General features: G+C 38.6%; 1 protein-coding gene across 1 annotated transcript; it reads left to right on the top strand.

Annotated features, from left to right (window-relative positions):
* Positions 1–1,175: 1,175 nt before the first annotated feature.
* LOC134633276 (pepsin A-like) lies at positions 1,176–26,545 on the top strand. Its single transcript, XM_063482153.1, has 9 exons — positions 1,176–1,231; positions 1,544–1,694; positions 1,781–1,895; positions 24,813–24,925; positions 25,260–25,456; positions 25,576–25,692; positions 25,797–25,938; positions 26,207–26,305; positions 26,408–26,545. The coding sequence occupies exons 1-9, from the start codon at positions 1,176–1,178 to the stop codon at positions 26,543–26,545; spliced, it is 1,128 nt and encodes a 375-aa protein (XP_063338223.1).
* The last annotated feature ends 362 nt before the right edge of the window (positions 26,546–26,907 follow it).

Below are 26,907 nucleotides of genomic sequence, written 5' to 3'. Positions count from 1 at the left end.
AATAGGAAATAAAACATCTGAGCGTAATTTAAAAAGACAGAATCACAGAAGATTTGTAAGTGTAAAGTGGGGGTATTTATACAGTGATACATCAACAGAAGATAAATAACGTAGGGATAAAATATAGGGAATGGGCACTGACTAACCGAAAACACTCGCTCAAACAGGTAAGTTTTTAACCGATTTAAATGAATGGATGGAATCAGAGGCGCAAATAGCAGCAGGAAGATTGTTCCAGAGGTTCTGGCTGCCCTGGTCACCTCTGGTCTTTAGCCAGAGCCTAGGCTGCACTAGGAGTAATTGTCCTGATGATCTTAGGGCTCTCCTAGGGGTATATGGACTAAGGAGTTCAACAACGGCGCATAACTGTTCATGATTTTAAAGGTAAGCAACAGAATTTTGAACTCAATGCAGTATTTGATAGGAAACCAATGGAGGTCAGCAAGGACTGGGGTAATAGAGGCAAACCTTCTGGTTCCAGTCAAAAGGCATGCCACAGCATTCTGGGCAAGCTGCAATCTATGAAGAAGGGCAGAGTGGAGACCAAAGTAAAGGGAATTACAGAGGTCACACTACACCTCGTTTCACCTTTAAAATAAAATATATAATTCGAAATAAAAGCTCATAGATATAATAGTAGTTTCTGACACAAATACATGACTCTCAAAATTAAGTTCACTTAGTGATGTGATGATTTTTTCACACACAATCTCTATATGTTGTTTTACCTTTAAAATAATTCAAAATGAATTCTATTTGATAATAAAACTTTAAAAGTATCAGTGCTGCTTTTCAGGTCTGTAAAATGTGACAGTTGTTTTAATAATAATTCACTATCCTGTGGCTTACTCAGTAGCTCTAAGTACCATTGTGTGAAAAGGATGTAGGTCAGTAATTTTGGCCTTTTACAATAAAATTCAAGTCATGCTAAAAGACCATTCAACAAACAGTTGGATTTTGCATGTGTGCATTTACTTATCGCTCCATTATATTAAAAAAAATCACTTCATCTGTATAAAAGGGAATCCACATTCATCTCTGAGCATTCATGTTTTAGAGTCTAGAGACAAGTTAATCCACAGAGTTATAAGTCTATTATTATATTACAGATGTAAAGTCTTCTGTTGTTCTAATTTGCATTATTTTCTACTGCAGTTGACGGCAAAATCGAAACAATGAAGTTGGCGTTTGCTGTGTTTGCCATGGTGGCACTGTCTGAGTGCCTCGTCCAGTAAGTCAGACAGACTGTAATTCATCCATGTACTGTCTTTCTTTGTTGTTGTTGTTGTTGTTTTTCCTTTCTTGTTTTTTCAATTTTCCTACAACCAACCAAGTTCACATGCCTCTCTAAAACGATTACATATATGACTCTTGAAGTGTCAGGTCTCTTGAAATAAAAGTAGCATCTACATACTGATATATAAATAGAGAGTTTTAAGAGGATGTTAATGTGTAAAAAGACCTGTTCACAGCTAAATAAAAACTTTTTTTAAAATGTGGCCTAATGAGCAAAATGTAATTAGCTCCCTTTGATGACTCCTAGGATCCCTCTGGAAAAGGGCAAGAGTGCAAGGGAGGTCTTGGAGGAACAGGGTCTATGGGAGGAGTATAGGCAAAAGTACCCATACAATCCCATGGCCAAGTTTGATAGGAGCTTTGCTGTGGGCCCTGAATCCATGACCAACGATGCTGGTGTGAGTAACAGCAGCTAAAGCTTGAACACAGAGCTTTGACAAATGTCTTGAGAGTAATCGTGTTGTCTCCTCTTCTTCATCTCCAGCTGTCTTACTATGGAGTCATCTCAATTGGAACTCCACCTCAGTCCTTTAAAGTCATCTTTGATACTGGCTCATCTAACCTGTGGGTATCCATCTACTGCAACAGTGCAGCCTGCAGTATGTGAATCTATGATTACATAATGTATTTCCACACGAAGACAAAAAACTGATTGTAAAAACCTTAGAGTCCCTGCATTTTCAGGTTGGAGAATGGGTCCTGACTGTTGTTGGTGCCGGTGTGGGAGTTCAGGGTTGTAATTGGGTGGAATGGCCTGCCTGATCTGAACATGAGTGTTCAGTTATTGGACTTTTGCGCTACCCATAGTTTGAATATAACAAACACTATGCTCAAGCATGAGGGTGCGGAATACGTTCCATAAGTGGACGCACCACCATGACAGTATTCAGGTTGATTATCATCCTTGTAATTGGCTTATCATTTGGCTGAGTTTCTGCCAACTATCTCTGTGCAAAGCTTACTGAACCTCATGCTTTGTTAATCTAGTAAAATTATATTGGTAGTCAGTCTAAATTTTATTTCTAATAAATGTACTCGGATTGAATCAATTATGTAGAACATGAGCAGAGAAAAAAAGTAGAATTTTTAAAATTAGCTCGAATCTTTATTACCTACATTGTAGAGAATGACTTTGCCTCCACACCTAAACAGAATGTCTACACTCAGGTTTAATGTGGGAATCAGCTGAAAAATGTAATTGCTCGGCGTGGGGAAAAGAATCATAACTCAGCTCTAGTAGAGATGTTAATCCAGTTGATTTTCTGTGATCAGCTGACTTGCTGCTGCTCTGAGGTTTACTGCTCTTTGTGGAGTCATACAACTGAATTCATCAATATATAAGCAGACGTTTCATGAGTTGTCCTGGCTGATCTCCATCACCTGCACTGATAGTATCTGTCTTTGTACTACACACAGTATAAAGTGGAATTCAGTGAATAAATCTAAGAACCATTACCTTAAATTCAAATTAATCTCTGCTACTCTTAATGTAATCTAACTCTGAACATGAACATGACAGCCACTGTGCACTGGTCCAAAACACTGCTCTTTACAATAAATTCCTCACAGTAAAGCAAGCAAAGCTGTGGAGTTTTTTAATGCAACCTTTAAATAGCACAAAGTTAGTATACCTCAGTGTGAGGTCAATTTGAAAAATCATAATTTCACAAAATACAGATCAAATATAGGATTTAAAAATTAGGACGTTTAAGTTTTACGTTTTCAGTTTATCAAATGCCGCTGAGCAGTTCTTACTTCTTAATATAACCTTTCTTCTTCCTCTTGTGTCCAATCTTTTTACACCTTTCTCCGTCTCTCAGTGAAGTTAGCTCTTGTTTTCTTCTCTTCCTTGACAATACAGCAGCTATATCTTTAGCTAGCAGACACAATATGCAAAGAATGGCACACAAATAGTTTGTGTGTTTACTGATGTTTGTTGAGCTGACAGAAACATTGCATTTAAAACTAGAAAGCGAAAATTTCAGAAGAAATTTTAAGTGTGCCTATGCCGCTGGTAAACAGTGTAGTTTGCCATTCATACAGCTACAGAGAGCAAAACTCAGCAGAGCAGCCATTCTCCACCATGAACTATGGTAAAAACAAACACCGCTCGCACCTCACAGATGACAGCTTACAATTTTGGGTAAAGATGAAGTGACTTTGTACAGCCCCGATTTGCAGACGCTGTGCACATAGTTTCATGAGCAGAAGTCCCATTGTACCACGGCAGACCCGACAATGTTTGCATGAACACGCTTTGAAGCATTACGTTATGGACCACTTTTCACACATGGTTGGTGTACCCACACAGCCGGCTGTAGCTTTTCAACTCACAGCCTGACACACACCCAAAAAACAGCCGAGAGAGCACAGACTACGCCAGAGAGGCGTGATTGCAGATGCCGCTCAGGTGGGTCCACCTCCCCTGCAGCGGCACTGCAGACCACGCCCCGCCACACACATCAATCACGTAAAATAAATATTTATGCACTTTTGCATTCACTTTTTGTTTTTTGTTATTTTTACACAGTGTTCTGAATGATTAACAATGGTCTACAGCCAATCTTGTGTATTATTATACAAACTTTGGTTGTAAGATGCCCTACCTGGCCCCCTGGCAAAAGCTTTGCTAGATCCGCCCCTGCACAGTTACCAGCTGTCAGCTAAATAAAAAAGGAGCTTGGTGTTTATTTCTCTCAGAAACAGTTCATAACTTCCCTTCAACTCATTCATGTCACCTAAAAAAAAGGTAAACCTGTTTCTCCATCACCAGTTCAGCTCTGATGATTCGGTAAGGTCATCTCCTGGTTTCCACCAAACTACACCTAAACTCGGTTTATATCTGACCCAAATAGAGTGCAGTTCATAACTTCTTACCTGAAATTCAGTTCACCTCACGCTCTGACCGGCAGCCGCCTGCTTCTCCTGCCTTCGGTTTCCCTGATCCACGATCTACCACCGGTTGATCGGCGGTCGCCTCACCGCCTCGTTCCCTGCATGCTCTGTCTGACACACACCGGTGGATAGCTGCCCTCGGTTGTAGCTCCGCGTCAGCGACCACCAAACAACTCAGTTATTTTTTCCACATCGACCAGCATCTGGACAATCCACCGCCTTTCACTGTTTGTACCGTTACTAAAAAAAACCCCTCATCGGCTCATAAAAACGAAAAATAAGTCCAGCTATGACCCTGAGTCAAAAAGACAGCCAGTTAGCTAGCTAGCTGTCTAGCTCTTTGCAGGCACCGAAACCATCAGAGCTAATATGGGATGTCTTGGTAACACGAGCACATATTTGAAGTTTACATCTGGCCAATCCACCACCTTTCACTGTTTATGCCGTTACTAAAATGAATAAATAAATAAATCATTTATTTATTTAAAATAAGTCCAGCTGTGACCACGAGACTTTACGAAGGACCGGGTGTGAAACCAGAGTAAGCCGCTCTCACTGTCATCCAGGCCGGCTGTAGCTTGTTAGCAAAGCCGCGCTAGCCACACTAGCCAGCTAGCCTCAAGCAGAAACGACATCGTCAGAACATTGTCGCTAATATGGGATGTTTTGACAAAATGAGCAGATATTTGAAGTTTACACACCTATATTCTCGCCTGAAAATATCTTAAAAGTTTATTTTGTGACCTAGAAACAGTATTAAGAGGAAAATAAAAACTAAGTGATGGCCGCCATTGTTTGACTCGGCAGAGGCGTGCTATGAATTGTGGGATATTGAGTTTTCCACCAAGCATTACCGTAACTATTGAATGATTTGCGCAACCTTAAAAATTCCAATGGCTCCTGAAAGCAGCGACGCTGTGCGCACCGTTGATATTGTCATCATTACGGTAATCCAAATAAGGGTAGACAGGCCGTACTACTCCCGGCATACCACTAGAGAGAGCCAACACACCACAAATGAAGTTTGAAATTTGTATCAGTGGGACCAAAAGATGGAGCCAACACACCACAAATGAAGTCTGTTTCTATGGCGCCAAAAGAAGAATCTTTCTAAATTTGCACTAAAATATTAATATTTAAAAAACTATAAAAGTCATAAACACCAAAAGTGTATACCATACTAGTCCAGCTCCAGCCGCACAAAATGATCTAACATATGTAACCCTATTGTCAAAACTGTTTGGCAGAGAAGCGCGGGAAAATTTTCACTAAAATATTAATATTTAAAAAACTATAATAGTCATAAACACCAAAAGTCATAGCACACCATTCCTGATCCAGCCGCACAAAATGAGGTAACATATATGAAGCTTGTCTCAAAACTGCGAGGCGAGATTCGCTGCAAAATTTCAGGCGGAAACTGAAGAATAATAATAATAACTAGAAAGCGAAAATTTCAGAAGAAATTTTAAGTGTGCCTATGCCGCTGGTAAACAGTGTAGTTTGCCATTCATACAGCTACAGAGAGCAAAACTCAGCAGAGCAGCCATTCTCCACCATGAACTATGGTAAAAACAAACACCGCTCGCACCTCACAGATGACAGCTTACAATTTTGGGTAAAGATGAAGTGACTTTGTACAGCCCCGATTTGCAGACGCTGTGCACATAGTTTCATGAGCAGAAGTCCCATTGTACCACGGCAGACCCGACAATGTTTGCATGAACACGCTTTGAAGCATTACGTTATGGACCACTTTTCACACATAGTTGGTGTACCCACACAGCCGGCTGTAGCTTTTCAACTCACAGCCTGACACACACCCAAAAAACAGCCGAGAGAGCACAGACTACGCCAGAGAGGCGTGATTGCAGATGCCGCTCAGGTGGGTCCACCTCCCCTGCAGCGGCACTGCAGACCACGCCCCGCCACACACATCAATCACGTAAAATAAATATTTATGCACTTTTGCATTCACTTTTTGTTTTTTGTTATTTTTACACAGTGTTCTGAATGATTAACAATGGTCTACAGACAATCTTGTGTATTATTATACAAACTTTGGTTGTAAGATGCCCTACCTGGCCCCCTGGCAAAAGCTTTGCTAGATCCGCCCCTGCACAGTTACCAGCTGTCAGCTAAATAAAAAAGGAGCTTGGTGTTTATTTCTCTCAGAAACAGTTCATAACTTCCCTTCAACTCATTCATGTCACCTAAAAAAAAGGTAAACCTGTTTCTCCATCACCAGTTCAGCTCTGATGATTCGGTAAGGTCATCTCCTGGTTTCCACCAGCCGCTTCTACAGCTGTGGCTCCAGCAAACATCAGCTGATACTAGAAATTAAAATCAAATGAATTCTAACAACAGCTGATCAAGCTTAAATGTGCTGCTGTTGTTTAGCGCAATAAACAAACAAGAGAGAAAAGCCGATCATTGATCAGTTTCATGACTGAAGTTTGAACAGGCGAGAGAATGACAGGGGAGGCTGTCATAAAGTTCAACATCAGTAACTTAGCGCGCACACAGCTGTATAGAAACTCCGTCGTGCTAGCTAGCACGCAGTACAAGTTATTATAACTGATTGTAAAAAGTCAGCACAACGAAAATAAATTACACCTAAACTCGGTTTATATCTGACCCAAATAGAGTGCAGTTCATAACTTCTTACCTGAAATTCAGTTCACCTCACGCTCTGACCGGCAGCCGCCTGCTTCTCCTGCCTTCGGTTTCCCTGATCCACGATCTACCACCGGTTGATCGGCGGTCGCCTCGCCGCCTCGTTCCCTGCATGCTCTGTCTGACACACACCGGTGGATAGCTGCCCTCGGTTGTAGCTCCGCGTCAGCGACCACCAAACAACTCAGTTATTTTTTCCACATCGACCAGCATCTGGACAATCCACCGCCTTTCACTGTTTGTACCGTTACTAAAAAAAAACCCTCATCGGCTCATAAAAACGAAAAATAAGTCCAGCTATGACCCTGAGTCAAAAAGACAGCCAGTTAGCTAGCTAGCTGTCTAGCTCTTTGCAGGCACCGAAACCATCAGAGCTAATATGGGATGTCTTGGTAACACGAGCACATATTTGAAGTTTACATCTGGCCAATCCACCACCTTTCACTGTTTATACCGTTACTAAAATGAATAAATAAATAAATCATTTATTTATTTAAAATAAGTCCAGCTGTGACCACGAGACTTTACGAAGGACCGGGTGTGAAACCAGAGTAAGCCGCTCTCACTGTCATCCAGGCCGGCTGTAGCTTGTTAGCAAAGCCGCGCTAGCCACACTAGCCAGCTAGCCTCAAGCAGAAACGACATCGTCAGAACATTGTCGCTAATATGGGATGTTTTGACAAAATGAGCAGATATTTGAAGTTTACACACCTATATTCTCGCCTGAAAATATCTTAAAAGTTTATTTTGTGACCTAGAAACAGTATTAAGAGGAAAATAAAAACTAAGTGATGGCCGCCATTGTTTGACTCGGCAGAGGCGTGCTATGAATTGTGGGATATTGAGTTTTCCACCAAGCATTACCGTAACTATTGAATGATTTGCGCAACCTTAAAAATTCCAATGGCTCCTGAAAGCAGCGACGCTGTGCGCACCGTTGATATTGTCATCATTACGGTAATCCAAATAAGGGTAGACAGGCCGTACTACTCCCGGCATACCACTAGAGAGAGCCAACACACCACAAATGAAGTTTGAAATTTGTATCAGTGGGACCAAAAGATGGAGCCAACACACCACAAATGAAGTCTGTTTCTATGGCGCCAAAAGAAGAATCTTTCTAAATTTGCACTAAAATATTAATATTTAAAAAACTATAAAAGTCATAAACACCAAAAGTGTATACCATACTAGTCCAGCTCCAGCCGCACAAAATGATCTAACATATGTAACCCTATTGTCAAAACTGTTTGGCAGAGAAGCGCGGGAAAATTTTCACTAAAATATTAATATTTAAAAAACTATAATAGTCATAAACACCAAAAGTCATAGCACACCATTCCTGATCCAGCCGCACAAAATGAGGTAACATATATGAAGCTTGTCTCAAAACTGCGAGGCGAGATTCGCTGCAAAATTTCAGGCGGAAACTGAAGAATAATAATAATAATAATAACTAGAAAAATTTGCATTTCCTGCGAAAATGCTGTGTGGATGCCTTAACGCCGAAGCTGTCTGCTGAAAATAGCTGAAAAAGATGAAAAGTTGCAAAAAATTGTATGGCGGTGAAGAACTGAAAATTCTGCTGAAAACAGGTCAAGAAGCACAAATTTGTGCTGAAAAGTGGTGAAAAGCCAAATATTGTACTGAAAAGGGGTAAAGACAGAGAAATTTTTGCTGAAAAGTAATTTTACCATGAGCAGGATTTGAACCTGGTCCTCCTTGTCTCAAGCCAAACTCATTCTCACAAAGAAAAGGTGGATAGACTGACAATTCTGCTGAAATTATCAGAAGCTGCTGAGAATTGTGCTGATAAGAGGCGAAAAGGATGACAATTTTGCAGAAAAGAGGTGAATCAACAGAATTTCTGCAGAAAAGAGGCAAAGAAGCAGAACGTTGTGCTGAAAAGAGGTGAATGAGCAGAGTTTCTGCTGAAAAGAGCTTTTTTTTCTGAAAACAGCCAAAAAAAGCTGGAATTTGTGCTGAAAAGGGTTGAAAAAAATGAAAATTTTGCTGAAAAGGGGTAAAGAAGCTAAAGTATAGCAAATCAAAGTATTTGTGCCAAAACATAGTATTTCTGCCATATTGTGGTATTTGTGCCACAAAAGTTACTACATTACAACATGAATACAGATTAAAGATGAAAGAAACTGGCAACAAATTCCTCCACTACAAACCAGTCTGATACCACTTTTTTGCAGTGTTCACGTTTACTAAGGCACTACCCAAAAGGCGCCACAAGAGGGCACTCCAACACAACAGATGACCTATGTACACTGATGCACTTAGTAACAGTCAGCCTCCTACTTAGCCACTACGTAATACAGCGATATTACAGTGTACAAATTCACATAAATTTGCAGGGGGAACAAACAAAGCAGGAACAAGCAAAAAACAATCAAATAACTGGGCTGCCATAGCTATCGCTAACTAGCACATACGCTAAAGGTAACTAAAACCAGTACACACAAGGAGCAGGGTAAACATCTTAAGCATGGAACATTAACTCACGCTTATATGACACACACCATCCCCAACAAATACAGGATGGGCTATTTGCTCCCCTTCCCAGCAGCTCTCTCCTCAATCGTTAGCCCAGGAACGAAGGAAGACCATCTATGAATCCCATGAATTCCCTCACTGCTCAGAGGCTGCTGGGTAATGTAGCTCACAATAACACAGGTTTTTCTACAAGCACAAATACTATAACATAGCAGAAATACTGTGATTTTGTTGAAATACTATGATTTAGGACAAATACTATAATTTGGCAGTAATACTATGTTTTAGGACATATACTATGATTTGGCTCAAATACTATGATATAGCAGCAATACTATGTTTTGGTACAAATGCTGCGCTTAGGCACAAATATTATGATTTGGCAGACACTATGATTTAGCAGACATAATATGATTTGGCAGCAATACTAAACTTTGGCACAAATACTATAATTGAGTACTTTAAGATGAGAGAAATACTATGATTTAGCAGAAATACAATGTTTTTGCAGAAACACTGTAATTTCACTCAAATACTATGAAATAGCAGTAATACTAAGATTTGGCAGAAATACTATGTTTCAGTACAAATACTATGACTTAGAAGTAATACTATAACAAAAGGGATTCCTCAAAATACTATGAAATTGCAGTAATTCTATGATTTGGCAGAAATACTGTACTTCGTACAAATACAATGCTTTGGTACAAATACTATATTTTGATTTGAATGCTATGATTTGCAACAAATACTATGATTTGGCACGAGTAGTATGATTTAGTACAAATACTACGAACTGGCAGAAATACTGTGACTTAGTAGTAATACTATAACATAACAGATATACTGTGATTTTGCAGACATGGTATGTTTTTGCACATATGCTACGATTTCGCTCAAATACTATGAAATTGCAGTAATACTATGGTTTTGAAGGAATACTATGATTTGGTAGAAATACTATGCCTTAGTAGTAATACTATAACATAACACATATACTGTGATTTAACAGACAATATGTTTTTGCACGAATAATACGATTTCGCTCAAATACTATGAAATTGCAGTAATACTATGATTTTGAAGGAATACTATGATTTGGCACAAGTACTATGATTTAGTACAAATACTCTTATTGGCAGAAATACTATGCCTTTGTAGTAATACTATAACATAACAGATATACTGTGATTTTGCAGACATAGTATGTTTTTTTCACAAATACTACGATTTTGCTCAAATACTATGAAATTGCAGTAATACTATGATTTAGAAGGAATACAATGATTTGGTAGAAATACTATGCCTTAGTAGTAATACTATAACATAACAGATATACTGGGATTTTGCAGACATAGTATGTTTTTGCACATATACTACGATTTTGCTCAAATACTATGAAATTGCAGTAATACTATGATTTTGAATGATTTCTATGATTTGGTAGAAATACTATGCATTAGTAGTAATACTATATTGTAACAGAAATTTTAATTGGGCACAAATAACATGATTTGGCACAAATACCATGATTTGGCAAAAAAATACCATGATTTGGCACAAATACGATGATATGGCAGAAATACTATGATTGGGTACAAATACTGTGATTTGGAACAAGTACTATGACTTAGTACAAATACTATGATTTGGCACAAATGGTATGATTTAGCAGAAATACTATGTTTTAATATAAATAATATCTTTTGACAGAAATTTCTGCTAAAAGGTACTATTTCTGCTTTTTAGCAGAAGTACTGTAATTTTGCATAAATACTATGATTTGGGATAAATACTATGATTTGGCAGATATACTATATTCAGCACATATACTATAACATAACAGACATTCCTCCACTTAGTAGTAACCTCATAACATGAAATAAATATTATTGGTTTGGCCCCAAAACCATGATTTGGCACAAATACCATGATTTTTCAAAAATACTATGATTTAGCAGAAATACTGTGATTGAGCAGAAGTACTAAGATGTAGTAGAAGTACTTTGATTTAGCACAAATACTATTGTGGAGGAGTAATACTGATACACACAGACACACATACACAGAGAGCAAAGTGTACAGGGGCTGTTAAGAGTCTGTGCTTGGTATATCTAGGTCAGCTAAATTGGCTGCACCTGCTGTAATCAGCACTTACACACACAGACACAGAGAGAGCTATGGGTTTTCTTCAGTGTATTTCTCACATTCAGGATTCCCCTGAATGTGCAGTACGCAGTATTATTGATTTGGCAATAATACTGCGTTTCAGCACAACTACTGAGATTTGATTGAAATACTATGATTTGCAAAAAATACTATGATTTGGCACAAGTACCATGATTTAGTACAAATACTACGAATTGGCAGAAATACTGTGACTTACTAGTAATATTTAACATAACAGATATACTGTGATTTAGCAGACATAGTATGTTTTTGCACATATACTACGATTTTGCTCAAATACTATGAAATTGCAGTAATACTATGATTTTGAAGGAATACCATGATTAGGTAGAAATACTATGCCTTAGTAGTAATACTATGACATAACAGATATACTGTGATTTAACAGACAATATGTTTTTGCACAAATACTACGATTTCGCTCAAATACTATGAAATTGCAGTAATACTATGATTTTGAAGGAATACTATGATTTGGTAGAAATACTATGCCTTAGTACTAATACTATAACATAACAGATATACTGTGATTTTGCAGACATAGTATGTTTTTGCACAAATACTACAATTTGGCAAGAAATACTATGTTTGGGCAGAAATACTATGATTTGCTATAAATACTATGATTTGCCACATATACTATAATCAGTAGTAATACTATAACATAACAGAAATTTCAATTGGCCACAAATATCATGATCTGGCACAAATACCATGATTTGGCAAAAAAATACCATGATTTGGCACAAATATAATAATATGGCAGAAATACTATGATTGGGTACAAATACTGTGATTTGGCAGAAGTACTATGATTTAGTACAAATACTATGATTTGGCAGAAATACTATGATTTAGCAGAAATACTATGTTTTAACATAAATAATATCTTTTGACAGAAATTTCTGCTAAAAGGTACTATTTCTGCTTTTTAGCAGAAATACTGCAATTTTGCATAAATACTATGATTTGGGATAAATACTATGATTTGGCAGATATACTATATTCAGCACATATACTATAACATAACAGAAATACCTCCACCTACTAGTAATACTAAACCATATCAGAAATGTCATGATTTGACACAAAAACCATGATTTGGCACAAATACCATGATTTGGCAAAGATACTATGATTACCCAGAATTACTATGATTGAGCAAAAGTACTAAGATGTAGTAGAAGTACTTTGATTTAGCAGAAATACTATTATGGAGGAGTAATACTTTAACATGGGAGAAATATTGATACACACACACATACACAGAGCCTAAAGGGAACAGTGGCTGTTAAGAGTCTGGGCTTGGTATATCTAGGTCAGTTAAATTGGCTGCACCTGCTGTAATCAGCCCTTACACACACAGACACAGAGAGAAGCATGAGTCTTCTTCAGTGTATTTCTCACATTCAGGACTCCCGTTGAACAAATGGCCATAATTTCCTAACCGTAGGGGCTAGAACGCTCATTCTGACAGCGTTTTGTTCAGAAGAGATGGGGGAATCTGCAGGTCTTCATAATTCAGAGATAAGATATAAATTATTGAAGATATATGACTTGTAATACACTGTAACTGAGTAGAGGCAAAGCAAAACTGCCTTGACTTGCCCTCAAACAACATTTTGTAACTCTAAATCTATATGGACCATCAAAATCATTCTTTCACCGTAAGAAACAGCAGGCTTTGGTGAACAGTCATGGGAATTTTCAGTTCTCTGTTGAAATCCATCAAAAAGATATGACGAGAGAAAAAAGTGCCTCATTTCCAGAGTTTGAAATCTGAAGAGATCTGAGCGAGAGACAAATTTCCTATCCTCAAACAAATGTAATTCATGGCCAAACGGTAATAGGTGAGGAAAATACTCTTGAATTGTGAGCATCAGGAGAGTCTGAAGATATATTGGCACAAGCCTCATGTCTCAACTTTGTTTCGTTAAGGAGATATGACGATTTGAAAATGCCTCTCATTAGAAAAATTCAGCGGTGATTTTGATTAAGCTCTCCATTGACTTTCTATGGAGAGTTTTCAGTCTTTGTGTTGCTCTGAGGAGATTTGCAAAAAATCTGTAAATCCCACAAGAATGATAGTGACATTTTCTGAAAGCCAGCAAAAATACCTACATTTTGATGTATAATTTGTGGGGGTTGAGTGGAAATTGAGCGAGTAGCAAGAAGTTGTTCAGACATGAAGAGAAAATTCAGAAAGGACAAGTGCACACTCTGAGTTAATTGCATAGCAACCATAACAACGCATGTATTTTCTGAAAAATCACAATTTTGCAACTGAAAACTTAAAGAGGTATAAGATTAAAATGGTAAAAGATCTGAAAAAGCTGAATAATACAGGAATAGCCCAATAATCTGAGAACATTTTAAAGTTTGAATGGAGTTTCTAGGTGAAAGTATGAGGAAGCAGTTAAGTTTCAAAAACAAGCAAGTTTTAGCAGAATTTCTGAAGATTTCCATTCATTTCAATGGGACAAAAAAAAAAGGAAAAAAGCTTAATATTTTAAAAAGTATAATAGTAATAAACACCAAAAGTCATAGCAAACATTAGCAGAAAGAGCAGAACAGTATAGAGTTTGAACTGAGAAAATCGGCTGAAAACTGAGGAAGTAGTTAAACGGCAAAAAACGTACGGAAGCAACCAGAATAAAGTATAAAGAACTAGAAAAATTTGCATTTCCTGCGAAAATGCTGTGTGGATGCCGGAACGCTGAAGCTGTCTGCTGAAAATGACTGAAAAAGATGAAAAGCTGCAAAAATTGTATGGCAGTAAAGAAACTGAAAATTTTTGCTGAAAACAGGTGAAAAAACAGAAACTTTTGCTGAAAAGAGGTGAAAAGGCAAAGATTCTGCTTAAAAGAGGTAAAGAAGTCCACATTTGTACTGAAAAGAGGTGAAGAGGTTTCTTCTGAAATGAGCAGAAGATACTGCGATTTGTACTGATAAGAGGTGAAAGGCTGAAAATTCTGCTTAAAATAGGTGAATCAGCAGAATTTCTACTGAAAAGAGGTAAAGAAGTAGAACGTTGCACTGAAAACAGGTGAATCAGCAGAATGTCTGCTAAAAAAGAGATTTCTGTTGAAAACACCTGAAAAAGCTGGGATTTGTGCTGAAAAGGAGTGAAAAAACTCACAATTCTGTTGAAACGGGGTGAAGAAGAGGTGTTGGGCTGTTGAGAAGAGTTAAATAAGTTGAACTGACAAATGCGATGATATGGCACAAATACTATGATTGGGTACAAATACTATAATTTGGCAGAAATACTATGATTTGGCAATAATACTGCGTTTTAGCACAACTACTGAGATTTGATTGAAATACTATGATTTAGAAAAGATATTATGACTTTGTTCAAATACAATGTTTTGGCACAAATACTATGATTTGGTTCAGATGCCATGATTTGAAACAAATACTATGATTTGGCAGAAATACTGTTATTTAGTTGAAATACTATGATTTTCCAGAAATATTATGCCTTAGTAGTAATACTATAACATAACAGATATATGATGATTTTGCAGACATTCTGGTTTTACACAAATACTATAATGTGGCAGAAATACTATGTTTTAGCACAAATACTATGATTTGCTATAAATACTATGATTTGGCACATACACTGTATTCAGCAGATATACTATAACAAAATAGAGAGTCTACGACTTAGTAATAATACTATAACATAATAGATATACTATGATTTTGCAGACAGTCTATGTTTTTGCACAACTAGCACAATGTGGCAGAAATACTGTGATTTGGCACAAGTACCATGATTTAGTAGAAATACTACTAATTGGCAGAAATACTGTGACTTAGTAGTAATACTTTAACATAACAGATATACTGTGATTTTGCAGAAATAGTATGTTTTTGCACATATACTATGATTTTGCTCAAATACTATGAAATTGCAGTAATACTATGATTTTGAAGGAATACTATGATTAGGTAGAAATGCTATGCCTTATTAGTAATACTATAACATAACACATATACTGTGATTTAACAGACAATATGTTTTTCCACAAATACTACAATTTTGCTCAAATACTATGAAATTGCAGTAATACTATGATTTTGAAGGAATACTACAATTTGGCAGAAATACTATGTTTGGGCACAAATACTATGATTTGCTATAAATACTATGATTTGGCACATATACTATAATCAGGAGATATACTATAACATAACAGAAATTCTACGACTTAGTAGTAATACTATAACATAACAGAAATTTTAATTGGGCACAAATAACATGATTTGGCACAAATACCATGATTTGGCAAAAAAATACCATGATTTGGCACAAATATGATGATATGGCAGAAATTCTATGATTGGGTACAAATACTATGATTTGGCACAAGTACTATGACTTAGTACAAATACTATGATTTGGCAGAAATACTATGATTTAGCAGAAATACTATGTTTTAACATAAATAATATCTTTTGACAAAAATTTCTGCTAAAACGTACTATTTCTGCTTTTTAGCAGAAATACTGCAATTTTGCATAAATACTATGATTTGGGATAAATACTATGATTTGGCAGATATACTGTATTCAGCAAATATGCAATAACATAACAGACATTCCTCCACTTAGTAGTAATACTATAACATAAAATAAATATTATGGTTTTGCCCCAAAACCATGATTTGGCACAAACACCATGAATTTTCAAAAATACTATGATTTAGCAGAAGTACTGAGATGTAGTAGAAGTACTTTGATTTAGCAGAAATACTATTATGGAGGAGTAATACTTTAACATGGGAGAAATATTGATACACACACACATACACAGAGAGCAAAGTGTACAGGGGCTGTTGAGAGTCTGGGCTTGGTATATCTAGGTCAGCTAAATTGGCTGCACCTGCTGTAATCAGCACTTACACACACAGACACAGAGAGAGCTATGGGTTTTCTTCAGTGTATTTCTCACATTCAGGATTCCCCTCGAACAAATGGCCATAATTTCCTAACCGTAGGGGCTACAATGCTCATTCTGACACCGTTTTGTTCAGAAGAGATGGGGGAATCTGCAGGTCTTCATAATTCAGAGATAAAATATAAATTATTGAAGATATATGACTTGTAATACACTGTAACTGAGTAGAGGCGAAGCAAAACTGCCTTGACTTGCCCTCAAACAACGTTTTGTAACTCTAAATCTATATGGACCATCAAAATCATTCTTTCACCGTAAGAAACAGCAGGCTTTGGTGAACAGTCATGGAAATTTTCAGGTCTCTGTTGAAATCCATCAAAAAGATATGACGAGAGAAAAAAGTGCCTCATTTCCAGATTTTGAAACCTGAAGAAATCTGAGCGAGGGACAAAATTCCTACACTCAAACAAGTGTAATTCATGGCCAAACGGTAATAGGTGAGGAAAAAATTCTTGAATTGTGAGCATCAGGGATGTCTGAAGATAAATTGGCACAAGCCTCATGTCTCAACTTTGTTTCATTAAGGAGATATGACGATTTGAAAATGCCTCTCATTAGAGAAATCCAGTGCTGATTTTGAACAAACTCTCCTATGACTTTCTATAGAGAGTTTTGAGACTTTATGTTACTCTGAGGAGATTTGCAAAGAATCTATAAGTCCCACAACAATGATAGTGACATTGTCTGAAAGCCAGCAAAAATACCTACGTTTTGATGTAAAATTTGTGGGGGTTGAGTGGAAATTGAGCGAGTAGCAAGAAGTTGTTCAGACATGAAGAGAAAATTCAGAAAGGACAAGTGCACACTCTGAGTTAATTGCATAGCAACCATAACAATGCATGTATTTTCTGAAAAATCACAATTTTGCAACTGAAAACTTAAAGAGGTATAAGATTAAAACGGTAGAAGATCTGAAAAAGCTGAATCATACAGGAATAGCCCAATAATCTGAGAACATTTTAAAGTTTGAATGGAGTTTCTGGGTGAAAGTATGAGGAAGTAGTTACGTTTCAAAAACAAGCAAGTTTTAGCAGAATTTCAGAAGATTTCCATTCATTTCAATGGGACAAAAAAAAGGAAAAAAGTGTAATATTTTAAAAAGTATAATAGTAATAAACACCAAAAGTCATAGCAACCATTAGCAGAAAGAGCAGAACAGTTTAGAGTTTGAACTGAGAAAATCGGCTGAAAACTGAGGAAGTAGTTAAACGGCAAAAAACGTACGGAAGCAACCAGAATAAAGTATAAAGAATAAAGAGAAACAGGAACTCAATAGTGTGGAAGCCCTTTGAGGGCATCCACACAATAAAGAGAAACAGGAACTCAATAGTGTGGAAGCCCTTTGAGGGCATCCACACAATAATAACTAGAAAGCGAAAATTTCAGAAGAAATTTTAAGTGTGCCTATGCCGCTGGTAAACAGTGTAGTTTGCCATTCATACAGCTACAGAGAGCAAAACTCAGCAGAGCAGCCATTCTCCACCATGAACTATGGTAAAAACAAACACCGCTCGCACCTCACAGATGACAGCTTACAATTTTGGGTAAAGATGAAGTGACTTTGTACAGCCCCGATTTGCAGACGCTGTGCACATAGTTTCATGAGCAGAAGTCCCATTGTACCACGGCAGACCCGACAATGTTTGCATGAACACGCTTTGAAGCATTACGTTATGGACCACTTTTCACACATGGTTGGTGTACCCACACAGCCGGCTGTAGCTTTTCAACTCACAGCCTGACACACACCCAAAAAACAGCCGAGAGAGCACAGACTACGCCAGAGAGGCGTGATTGCAGATGCCGCTCAGGTGGGTCCACCTCCCCTGCAGCGGCACTGCAGACCACGCCCCGCCACACACATCAATCACGTAAAATAAATATTTATGCACTTTTGCATTCACTTTTTGTTTTTTGTTATTTTTACACAGTGTTCTGAATGATTAACAATGGTCTACAGCCAATCTTGTGTATTATTATACAAACTTTGGTTGTAAGATGCCCTACCTGGCCCCCTGGCAAAAGCTTTGCTAGATCCGCCCCTGCACAGTTACCAGCTGTCAGCTAAATAAAAAAGGAGCTTGGTGTTTATTTCTCTCAGAAACAGTTCATAACTTCCCTTCAACTCATTCATGTCACCTAAAAAAAAGGTAAACCTGTTTCTCCATCACCAGTTCAGCTCTGATGATTCGGTAAGGTCATCTCCTGGTTTCCACCAAACTACACCTAAACTCGGTTTATATCTGACCCAAATAGAGTGCAGTTCATAACTTCTTACCTGAAATTCAGTTCACCTCACGCTCTGACCGGCAGCCGCCTGCTTCTCCTGCCTTCGGTTTCCCTGATCCACGATCTACCACCGGTTGATCGGCGGTCGCCTCACCGCCTCGTTCCCTGCATGCTCTGTCTGACACACACCGGTGGATAGCTGCCCTCGGTTGTAGCTCCGCGTCAGCGACCACCAAACAACTCAGTTATTTTTTCCACATCGACCAGCATCTGGACAATCCACCGCCTTTCACTGTTTGTACCGTTACTAAAAAAAACCCCTCATCGGCTCATAAAAACGAAAAATAAGTCCAGCTATGACCCTGAGTCAAAAAGACAGCCAGTTAGCTAGCTAGCTGTCTAGCTCTTTGCAGGCACCGAAACCATCAGAGCTAATATGGGATGTCTTGGTAACACGAGCACATATTTGAAGTTTACATCTGGCCAATCCACCACCTTTCACTGTTTATGCCGTTACTAAAATGAATAAATAAATAAATCATTTATTTATTTAAAATAAGTCCAGCTGTGACCACGAGACTTTACGAAGGACCGGGTGTGAAACCAGAGTAAGCCGCTCTCACTGTCATCCAGGCCGGCTGTAGCTTGTTAGCAAAGCCGCGCTAGCCACACTAGCCAGCTAGCCTCAAGCAGAAACGACATCGTCAGAACATTGTCGCTAATATGGGATGTTTTGACAAAATGAGCAGATATTTGAAGTTTACACACCTATATTCTCGCCTGAAAATATCTTAAAAGTTTATTTTGTGACCTAGAAACAGTATTAAGAGGAAAATAAAAACTAAGTGATGGCCGCCATTGTTTGACTCGGCAGAGGCGTGCTATGAATTGTGGGATATTGAGTTTTCCACCAAGCATTACCGTAACTATTGAATGATTTGCGCAACCTTAAAAATTCCAATGGCTCCTGAAAGCAGCGACGCTGTGCGCACCGTTGATATTGTCATCATTACGGTAATCCAAATAAGGGTAGACAGGCCGTACTACTCCCGGCATACCACTAGAGAGAGCCAACACACCACAAATGAAGTTTGAAATTTGTATCAGTGGGACCAAAAGATGGAGCCAACACACCACAAATGAAGTCTGTTTCTATGGCGCCAAAAGAAGAATCTTTCTAAATTTGCACTAAAATATTAATATTTAAAAAACTATAAAAGTCATAAACACCAAAAGTGTATACCATACTAGTCCAGCTCCAGCCGCACAAAATGATCTAACATATGTAACCCTATTGTCAAAACTGTTTGGCAGAGAAGCGCGGGAAAATTTTCACTAAAATATTAATATTTAAAAAACTATAATAGTCATAAACACCAAAAGTCATAGCACACCATTCCTGATCCAGCCGCACAAAATGAGGTAACATATATGAAGCTTGTCTCAAAACTGCGAGGCGAGATTCGCTGCAAAATTTCAGGCGGAAACTGAAGAATAATAATAATAACTAGAAAGCGAAAATTTCAGAAGAAATTTTAAGTGTGCCTATGCCGCTGGTAAACAGTGTAGTTTGCCATTCATACAGCTACAGAGAGCAAAACTCAGCAGAGCAGCCATTCTCCACCATGAACTATGGTAAAAACAAACACCGCTCGCACCTCACAGATGACAGCTTACAATTTTGGGTAAAGATGAAGTGACTTTGTACAGCCCCGATTTGCAGACGCTGTGCACATAGTTTCATGAGCAGAAGTCCCATTGTACCACGGCAGACCCGACAATGTTTGCATGAACACGCTTTGAAGCATTACGTTATGGACCACTTTTCACACATAGTTGGTGTACCCACACAGCCGGCTGTAGCTTTTCAACTCACAGCCTGACACACACCCAAAAAACAGCCGAGAGAGCACAGACTACGCCAGAGAGGCGTGATTGCAGATGCCGCTCAGGTGGGTCCACCTCCCCTGCAGCGGCACTGCAGACCACGCCCCGCCACACACATCAATCACGTAAAATAAATATTTATGCACTTTTGCATTCACTTTTTGTTTTTTGTTATTTTTACACAGTGTTCTGAATGATTAACAATGGTCTACAGACAATCTTGTGTATTATTATACAAACTTTGGTTGTAAGATGCCCTACCTGGCCCCCTGGCAAAAGCTTTGCTAGATCCGCCCCTGCACAGTTACCAGCTGTCAGCTAAATAAAAAAGGAGCTTGGTGTTTATTTCTCTCAGAAACAGTTCATAACTTCCCTTCAACTCATTCATGTCACCTAAAAAAAAGGTAAACCTGTTTCTCCATCACCAGTTCAGCTCTGATGATTCGGTAAGGTCATCTCCTGGTTTCCACCAGCCGCTTCTACAGCTGTGGCTCCAGCAAACATCAGCTGATACTAGAAATTAAAATCAAATGAATTCTAACAACAGCTGATCAAGCTTAAACGTGCTGCTGTTGTTTAGCGCGATAAACAAACAAGAGAGAAAAGCCGATCATTGATCAGTTTCATGACTGAAGTTTGAACAGGCGAGAGAATGACAGGGGAGGCTGTCATAAAGTTCAACATCAGTAACTTAGCGCGCACACAGCTGTATAGAAACTCCGTCGTGCTAGCTAGCACGCAGTACAAGTTATTATAACTGATTGTAAAAAGTCAGCACAACGAAAATAAATTACACCTAAACTCGGTTTATATCTGACCCAAATAGAGTGCAGTTCATAACTTCTTACCTGAAATTCAGTTCACCTCACGCTCTGACCGGCAGCCGCCTGCTTCTCCTGCCTTCGGTTTCCCTGATCCACGATCTACCACCGGTTGATCGGCGGTCGCCTCGCCGCCTCGTTCCCTGCATGCTCTGTCTGACACACACCGGTGGATAGCTGCCCTCGGTTGTAGCTCCGCGTCAGCGACCACCAAACAACTCAGTTATTTTTTCCACATCGACCAGCATCTGGACAATCCACCGCCTTTCACTGTTTGTACCGTTACTAAAAAAAAACCCTCATCGGCTCATAAAAACGAAAAATAAGTCCAGCTATGACCCTGAGTCAAAAAGACAGCCAGTTAGCTAGCTAGCTGTCTAGCTCTTTGCAGGCACCGAAACCATCAGAGCTAATATTGGATGTCTTGGTAACACGAGCACATATTTGAAGTTTACATCTGGCCAATCCACCACCTTTCACTGTTTATACCGTTACTAAAATGAATAAATAAATAAATCATTTATTTATTTAAAATAAGTCCAGCTGTGACCACGAGACTTTACGAAGGACCGGGTGTGAAACCAGAGTAAGCCGCTCTCACTGTCATCCAGGCCGGCTGTAGCTTGTTAGCAAAGCGGCGCTAGCCACACTAGCCAGCTAGCCTCAAGCAGAAACGACATCGTCAGAACATTGTCGCTAATATGGGATGTTTTGACAAAATGAGCAGATATTTGAAGTTTACACACCTATATTCTCGCCTGAAAATATCTTAAAAGTTTATTTTGTGACCTAGAAACAGTATTAAGAGGAAAATAAAAACTAAGTGATGGCCGCCATTGTTTGACTCGGCAGAGGCGTGCTATGAATTGTGGGATATTGAGTTTTCCACCAAGCATTACCGTAACTATTGAATGATTTGCGCAACCTTAAAAATTCCAATGGCTCCTGAAAGCAGCGACGCTGTGCGCACCGTTGATATTGTCATCATTACGGTAATCCAAATAAGGGTAGACAGGCCGTACTACTCCCGGCATACCACTAGAGAGAGCCAACACACCACAAATGAAGTTTGAAATTTGTATCAGTGGGACCAAAAGATGGAGCCAACACACCACAAATGAAGTCTGTTTCTATGGCGCCAAAAGAAGAATCTTTCTAAATTTGCACTAAAATATTAATATTTAAAAAACTATAAAAGTCATAAACACCAAAAGTGTATACCATACTAGTCCAGCTCCAGCCGCACAAAATGATCTAACATATGTAACCCTATTGTCAAAACTGTTTGGCAGAGAAGCGCGGGAAAATTTTCACTAAAATATTAATATTTAAAAAACTATAATAGTCATAAACACCAAAAGTCATAGCACACCATTCCTGATCCAGCCGCACAAAATGAGGTAACATATATGAAGCTTGTCTCAAAACTGCGAGGCGAGATTCGCTGCAAAATTTCAGGCGGAAACTGAAGAATAATAATAATAATAATAATAATAATAATAATAATAAATCCGACGAATAGTAATATGTGTGCCTCTTGGCATAGGCACACATAATAATAATAATAAATCCGACGAATAGTAATATGTGTGCCTCTTGGCATAGGCACACATAATAATAATAATAAATCCGACGAATAGTAATATGTGTGCCTCTTGGCATAGGCACACATAATAATAATAAATCCGACGAATAGTAATATGTGTGCCTCTTGGCATAGGCACACATAATGACCTGGCACTTGAAAAACATTACTTCCTTTATTCTTGCTCCTCCTCTGTAGCTAAAACTTTCCTTTTTGCTAAAGCATATAGTTAGGGCTGGACCAGGTGACCCTGAATCCTCCCTTAGTTATGCTGCAATAGACGTAGGCTGCCGGGGATTCCCATGATGCATCGAGTTTTTCCTTTCCAGTCACCTTCTCACTCACTATGTGTTAATAGACCTCTCTGCATGGAATCATATCTGTTATTAATCTCTGTCTCTCTTCCACAGCATGTCTTTATCCTGTTTTCCTTCTTTCACCCCAACCGGTCGCAGCAGATGGCCCCGCCCCTCCCTGAGCCTGGTTCTGCCGGAGGTTTCTTCCTGTTAAAAGGGAGTTTTTCCTTCCCACTGTCGCCAAAGTGCTTGCTCATAGGGGGTCATATGATGTGATTGTTGGGTTTTTCTCTGAGGCGACTTTTGTTGTGATTTGGCGCTATATAAATAAAATTGAATTGAATTGAATTGAAAAATTAACTAGATGCTCACACAAGGACATCTGCACTCCTTGCAGCGTTATTTCCAAAGAAAGGAAAAAAACACCTTAATCCCTGACTATAGACATATAAATTATTCATAAACCATATGATTTTTGATCTTTTTATCTCCTTATATGCGATAACCACTGGTGAGTGATACACTTAGGATGGTTTTTATGTGTTATTATTTAGGCTCAAACCGGTTTGATGTTTGAAAGTGCACAGTGGTAGACACTGCAGGTGAAGGGAGCCATCAGCCTGAGAAGGAGTCTTGCTGGGCTTTGTTAGCCCGTGGGACTTCAGTGGCAGCTGACTGCCAGGCCAAGCTGAATGTCGCTCTTGCAGTAGCTGAAACAAAAGCTCAACTGTGGGAAGAGTTTGGTGGGATCATGGAACAAGACTATCAGTCAGGCTCAAAGAAATTCTGGAAAACTGTCATATGACACAGGAGGGGAAAGTGGTACTCTACTCACACTAGTAGTGTGACCAGGATGATGGTTACCTCATCTGAGGACAAAGTCAGACGGTGGAAGGAACACTTTAATGATGTCCTCAATCCCATTGTCTGGTGATGAGGTCACTCGTTTACAATGACACAAACAGTGAGAATCAATTTCCTTTGAAGGTTAGATGGGTTCTCCCTTAGTTAATTCCCATTGATTTTCTATGGCAGTCACTTTTGACTGGGAACACCACAGATGTAACAAAGTTGATTAAAACACTCAAAATTAAATGAAAGAGGTGCTCATCACTTTTATATGTTCAAGTGCATAGTGTGGTGGATGTCATAAGGCCTTGAGGCAATCTGATGTAAACACAATATTTATGAGTTTTTTAATTTGTAAATCAGTGAGATCTGACCCGAACACAACAGGAGGGCTAGGTAAGATGTTTGGGGCATGTCCTACCATGTCCAGCCAGAATGAGAAGAGGGCCTCCTCCTCCTCTATATTTCTCAGGTGGCTTGGGACTTGGTGATTGCGAAGGCACCAATCACTTGTTGATTGCTGGTAAAAAGTGGATGGATAAAGGGATGGATTTACCATTGAGATGGTAAGTAATACAAGGTACAGAATTTAACCATTAACCATACTGTGTTTTTAGACAACCACGCCAAGTTTGACCCTCGTAGGAGCAGCACATACAGACAAAATGGCGGACCTCTCAGTCTCACATATGGCACTGGCAGCATGACTGGCATCTTGGGATATGACACTGTGACGGGAAGAATTTCAAAACAAGCAGAAAATAAAGATTTATCTGTTTAACAGTAAATGTAAAGATGAAAAAAACAAAACTGTCATAATCCCTACAAAATTTTAGGCAACTACAGTTGCCTAAAAGGTAACTGTTGCCTAAAAGGTAATACTACAAAATGTCATTATAATATAAAAAGCAAAAGAATGGGGTTATTGGAGATAAAAAAAAGAAAAAAGAAAAAAGAATGGAATATGAATGAAAATTAATGCATGCAATAGAAATACTCAAGTTGCAAGTACCTTATACAGTACTTCAGTGGTTTTCAATACTGGCTTCATCCTTGGTTGCCAGGTTGGTGGTCTGGCTGTGACAAACCAGATCTTTGGTTTGAGCCAAACTGAGGCCCCCTTCATGCAGAACATGCAGGCTGACGGTATATTTGGTCTGGCCTACCCAAGCCTGTCTCTCTCCAGTGCAACACCTGTGTTTGACAACATGATGAATGCCGGCCTGATCAACCAGAACCTCTTCTCCGTGTATCTGAGCTCGTAAGTACTATGCAGCGTTCTACCTGACATTTGAAATTATGTATAGATGCCTCATATATCACTTTGTATTTAGGCAGAAACTGATTCCTAGTTTCCCCATTGGTTAAACTCTTTTGTAGTAACAATCAGCGAGGCAGTGTGGTGACCTTTGGTGGTGTTGATACCAATCACTACTCTGGTTCCATCACCTGGATTCCTCTCTCCAGTGAACTGTACTGGCAGATCACAGTTGACAGGTAAAACCAAAAGTTACAGCCGTATATTGATTTCAGAATCATTATAGAGCATTATATTGGCAAAGAAGTTTCTTTCCTAATGCATACTGTGTTGTCCATTACAGTGTTTCTGGTAATGGTCAGGCTGTAGCTTGTAATGGTGGCTGTCAGGCTATTGTGGACACTGGAACCTCTATGATTGTTGGACCTCAGAGCGACATTGACAACATCAATGCCTGGCTGGGAGCAAGTTGCCAGAATGGAGAGGTTAGTGCTAAAACATTTGGTACCACTTGGTCTGTAAAACTCATAATCATCGTATGTTTAAGCTCGTTTTCAGGCTATCCGTGTTTCCTGTTGTTTGGATAGTTGGTTAACTTAGCAGGCTGCTGTCAAATTTTGCATGTAGACATGAATTATGTGAATCTTCTTGTCTGACACACTGCAGTATTATTTCCAACAAATAGTAAACTTTACATTACTTAAAACCAGATTATTTTCTATTCCTTTCTTGCATCACTGCCTTTTCTATTAGTACATTGTCAACTGCAACAACATCGGTCAAATGCCTGATGTGACCTTCAACATCAATGGACAGCAGTTCACTCTCCCAACCTCTGCCTATGTCTATCAGGTAAGCATTCTTTCCTAATTTAATTTTTATTTTCTGACTTCTGTACAAAAAGAGAAGCAGATTTCTGAAATTTGAAATTCTCCTGTTACATCTCTGTCCCAGGTTCAGTATAATAACTGTATCACAGGCTTCAGTGCTACAGGTGGCAACATGTGGATCCTGGGCGATGTCTTCCTCAGACAGTATTATTCCATCTACAACAGAGGCCAGAATATGTTGGGTCTGGCCAAGGCTAGATAATCAACCTGAAGTCAAGTCCTTCAAAAACCTATGCATTTTTGTGTTATAGTCAGCTTTGCAACATCAAAAGTCTAATAAAAAAAAGTTAAATAAATATTTTGTTTCTGTTTCTGTTTTGTGGTCACTGTTCATATAGAACAAAGCATTTCAAATCTGTCTTTTATAGGCTGCTAACATCTCATCTAAAATGCTACACAAATAGTAACCCCTCTATGCAAAACTTACATTTAACAGAATAACTTTATCTTAACTTGATTACTCCATAAACAGTGTTTATAGGGCTCCGGTGTATCTCTCCTCCAACCTGTTTTGTTTACAATAAATCTGTAGCCTACAACACAATACATTACACAAAACAGTAA

The sequence above is a fragment of the Pelmatolapia mariae genome, linkage group LG8 (assembly GCF_036321145.2).
Source record: "Pelmatolapia mariae isolate MD_Pm_ZW linkage group LG8, Pm_UMD_F_2, whole genome shotgun sequence".
Taxonomy (NCBI): domain Eukaryota; kingdom Metazoa; phylum Chordata; class Actinopteri; order Cichliformes; family Cichlidae; genus Pelmatolapia; species Pelmatolapia mariae.
This window is presented reverse-complemented; position numbering and strand designations above follow the sequence as displayed.

What these genes read in the sequence shown, in the direction of transcription:
- LOC134633276 (XM_063482153.1), top strand. Translation starts at nt 1,176, where the DNA reads ATGAAGTTGGCGTTTGCTGTGTTTGCCATGGTGGCACTGTCTGAGTGC. An exon ending in GCATCTTGGGATATGACACT is followed by an intron (nt 24,926 to 25,259) that starts GTGACGGGAAGA and finishes CTTGGTTGCCAG; the next exon opens with GTTGGTGGTCTGGCTGTGAC. An exon ending in TTCTCCGTGTATCTGAGCTC is followed by an intron (nt 25,457 to 25,575) that starts GTAAGTACTATG and finishes ACTCTTTTGTAG; the next exon opens with TAACAATCAGCGAGGCAGTG.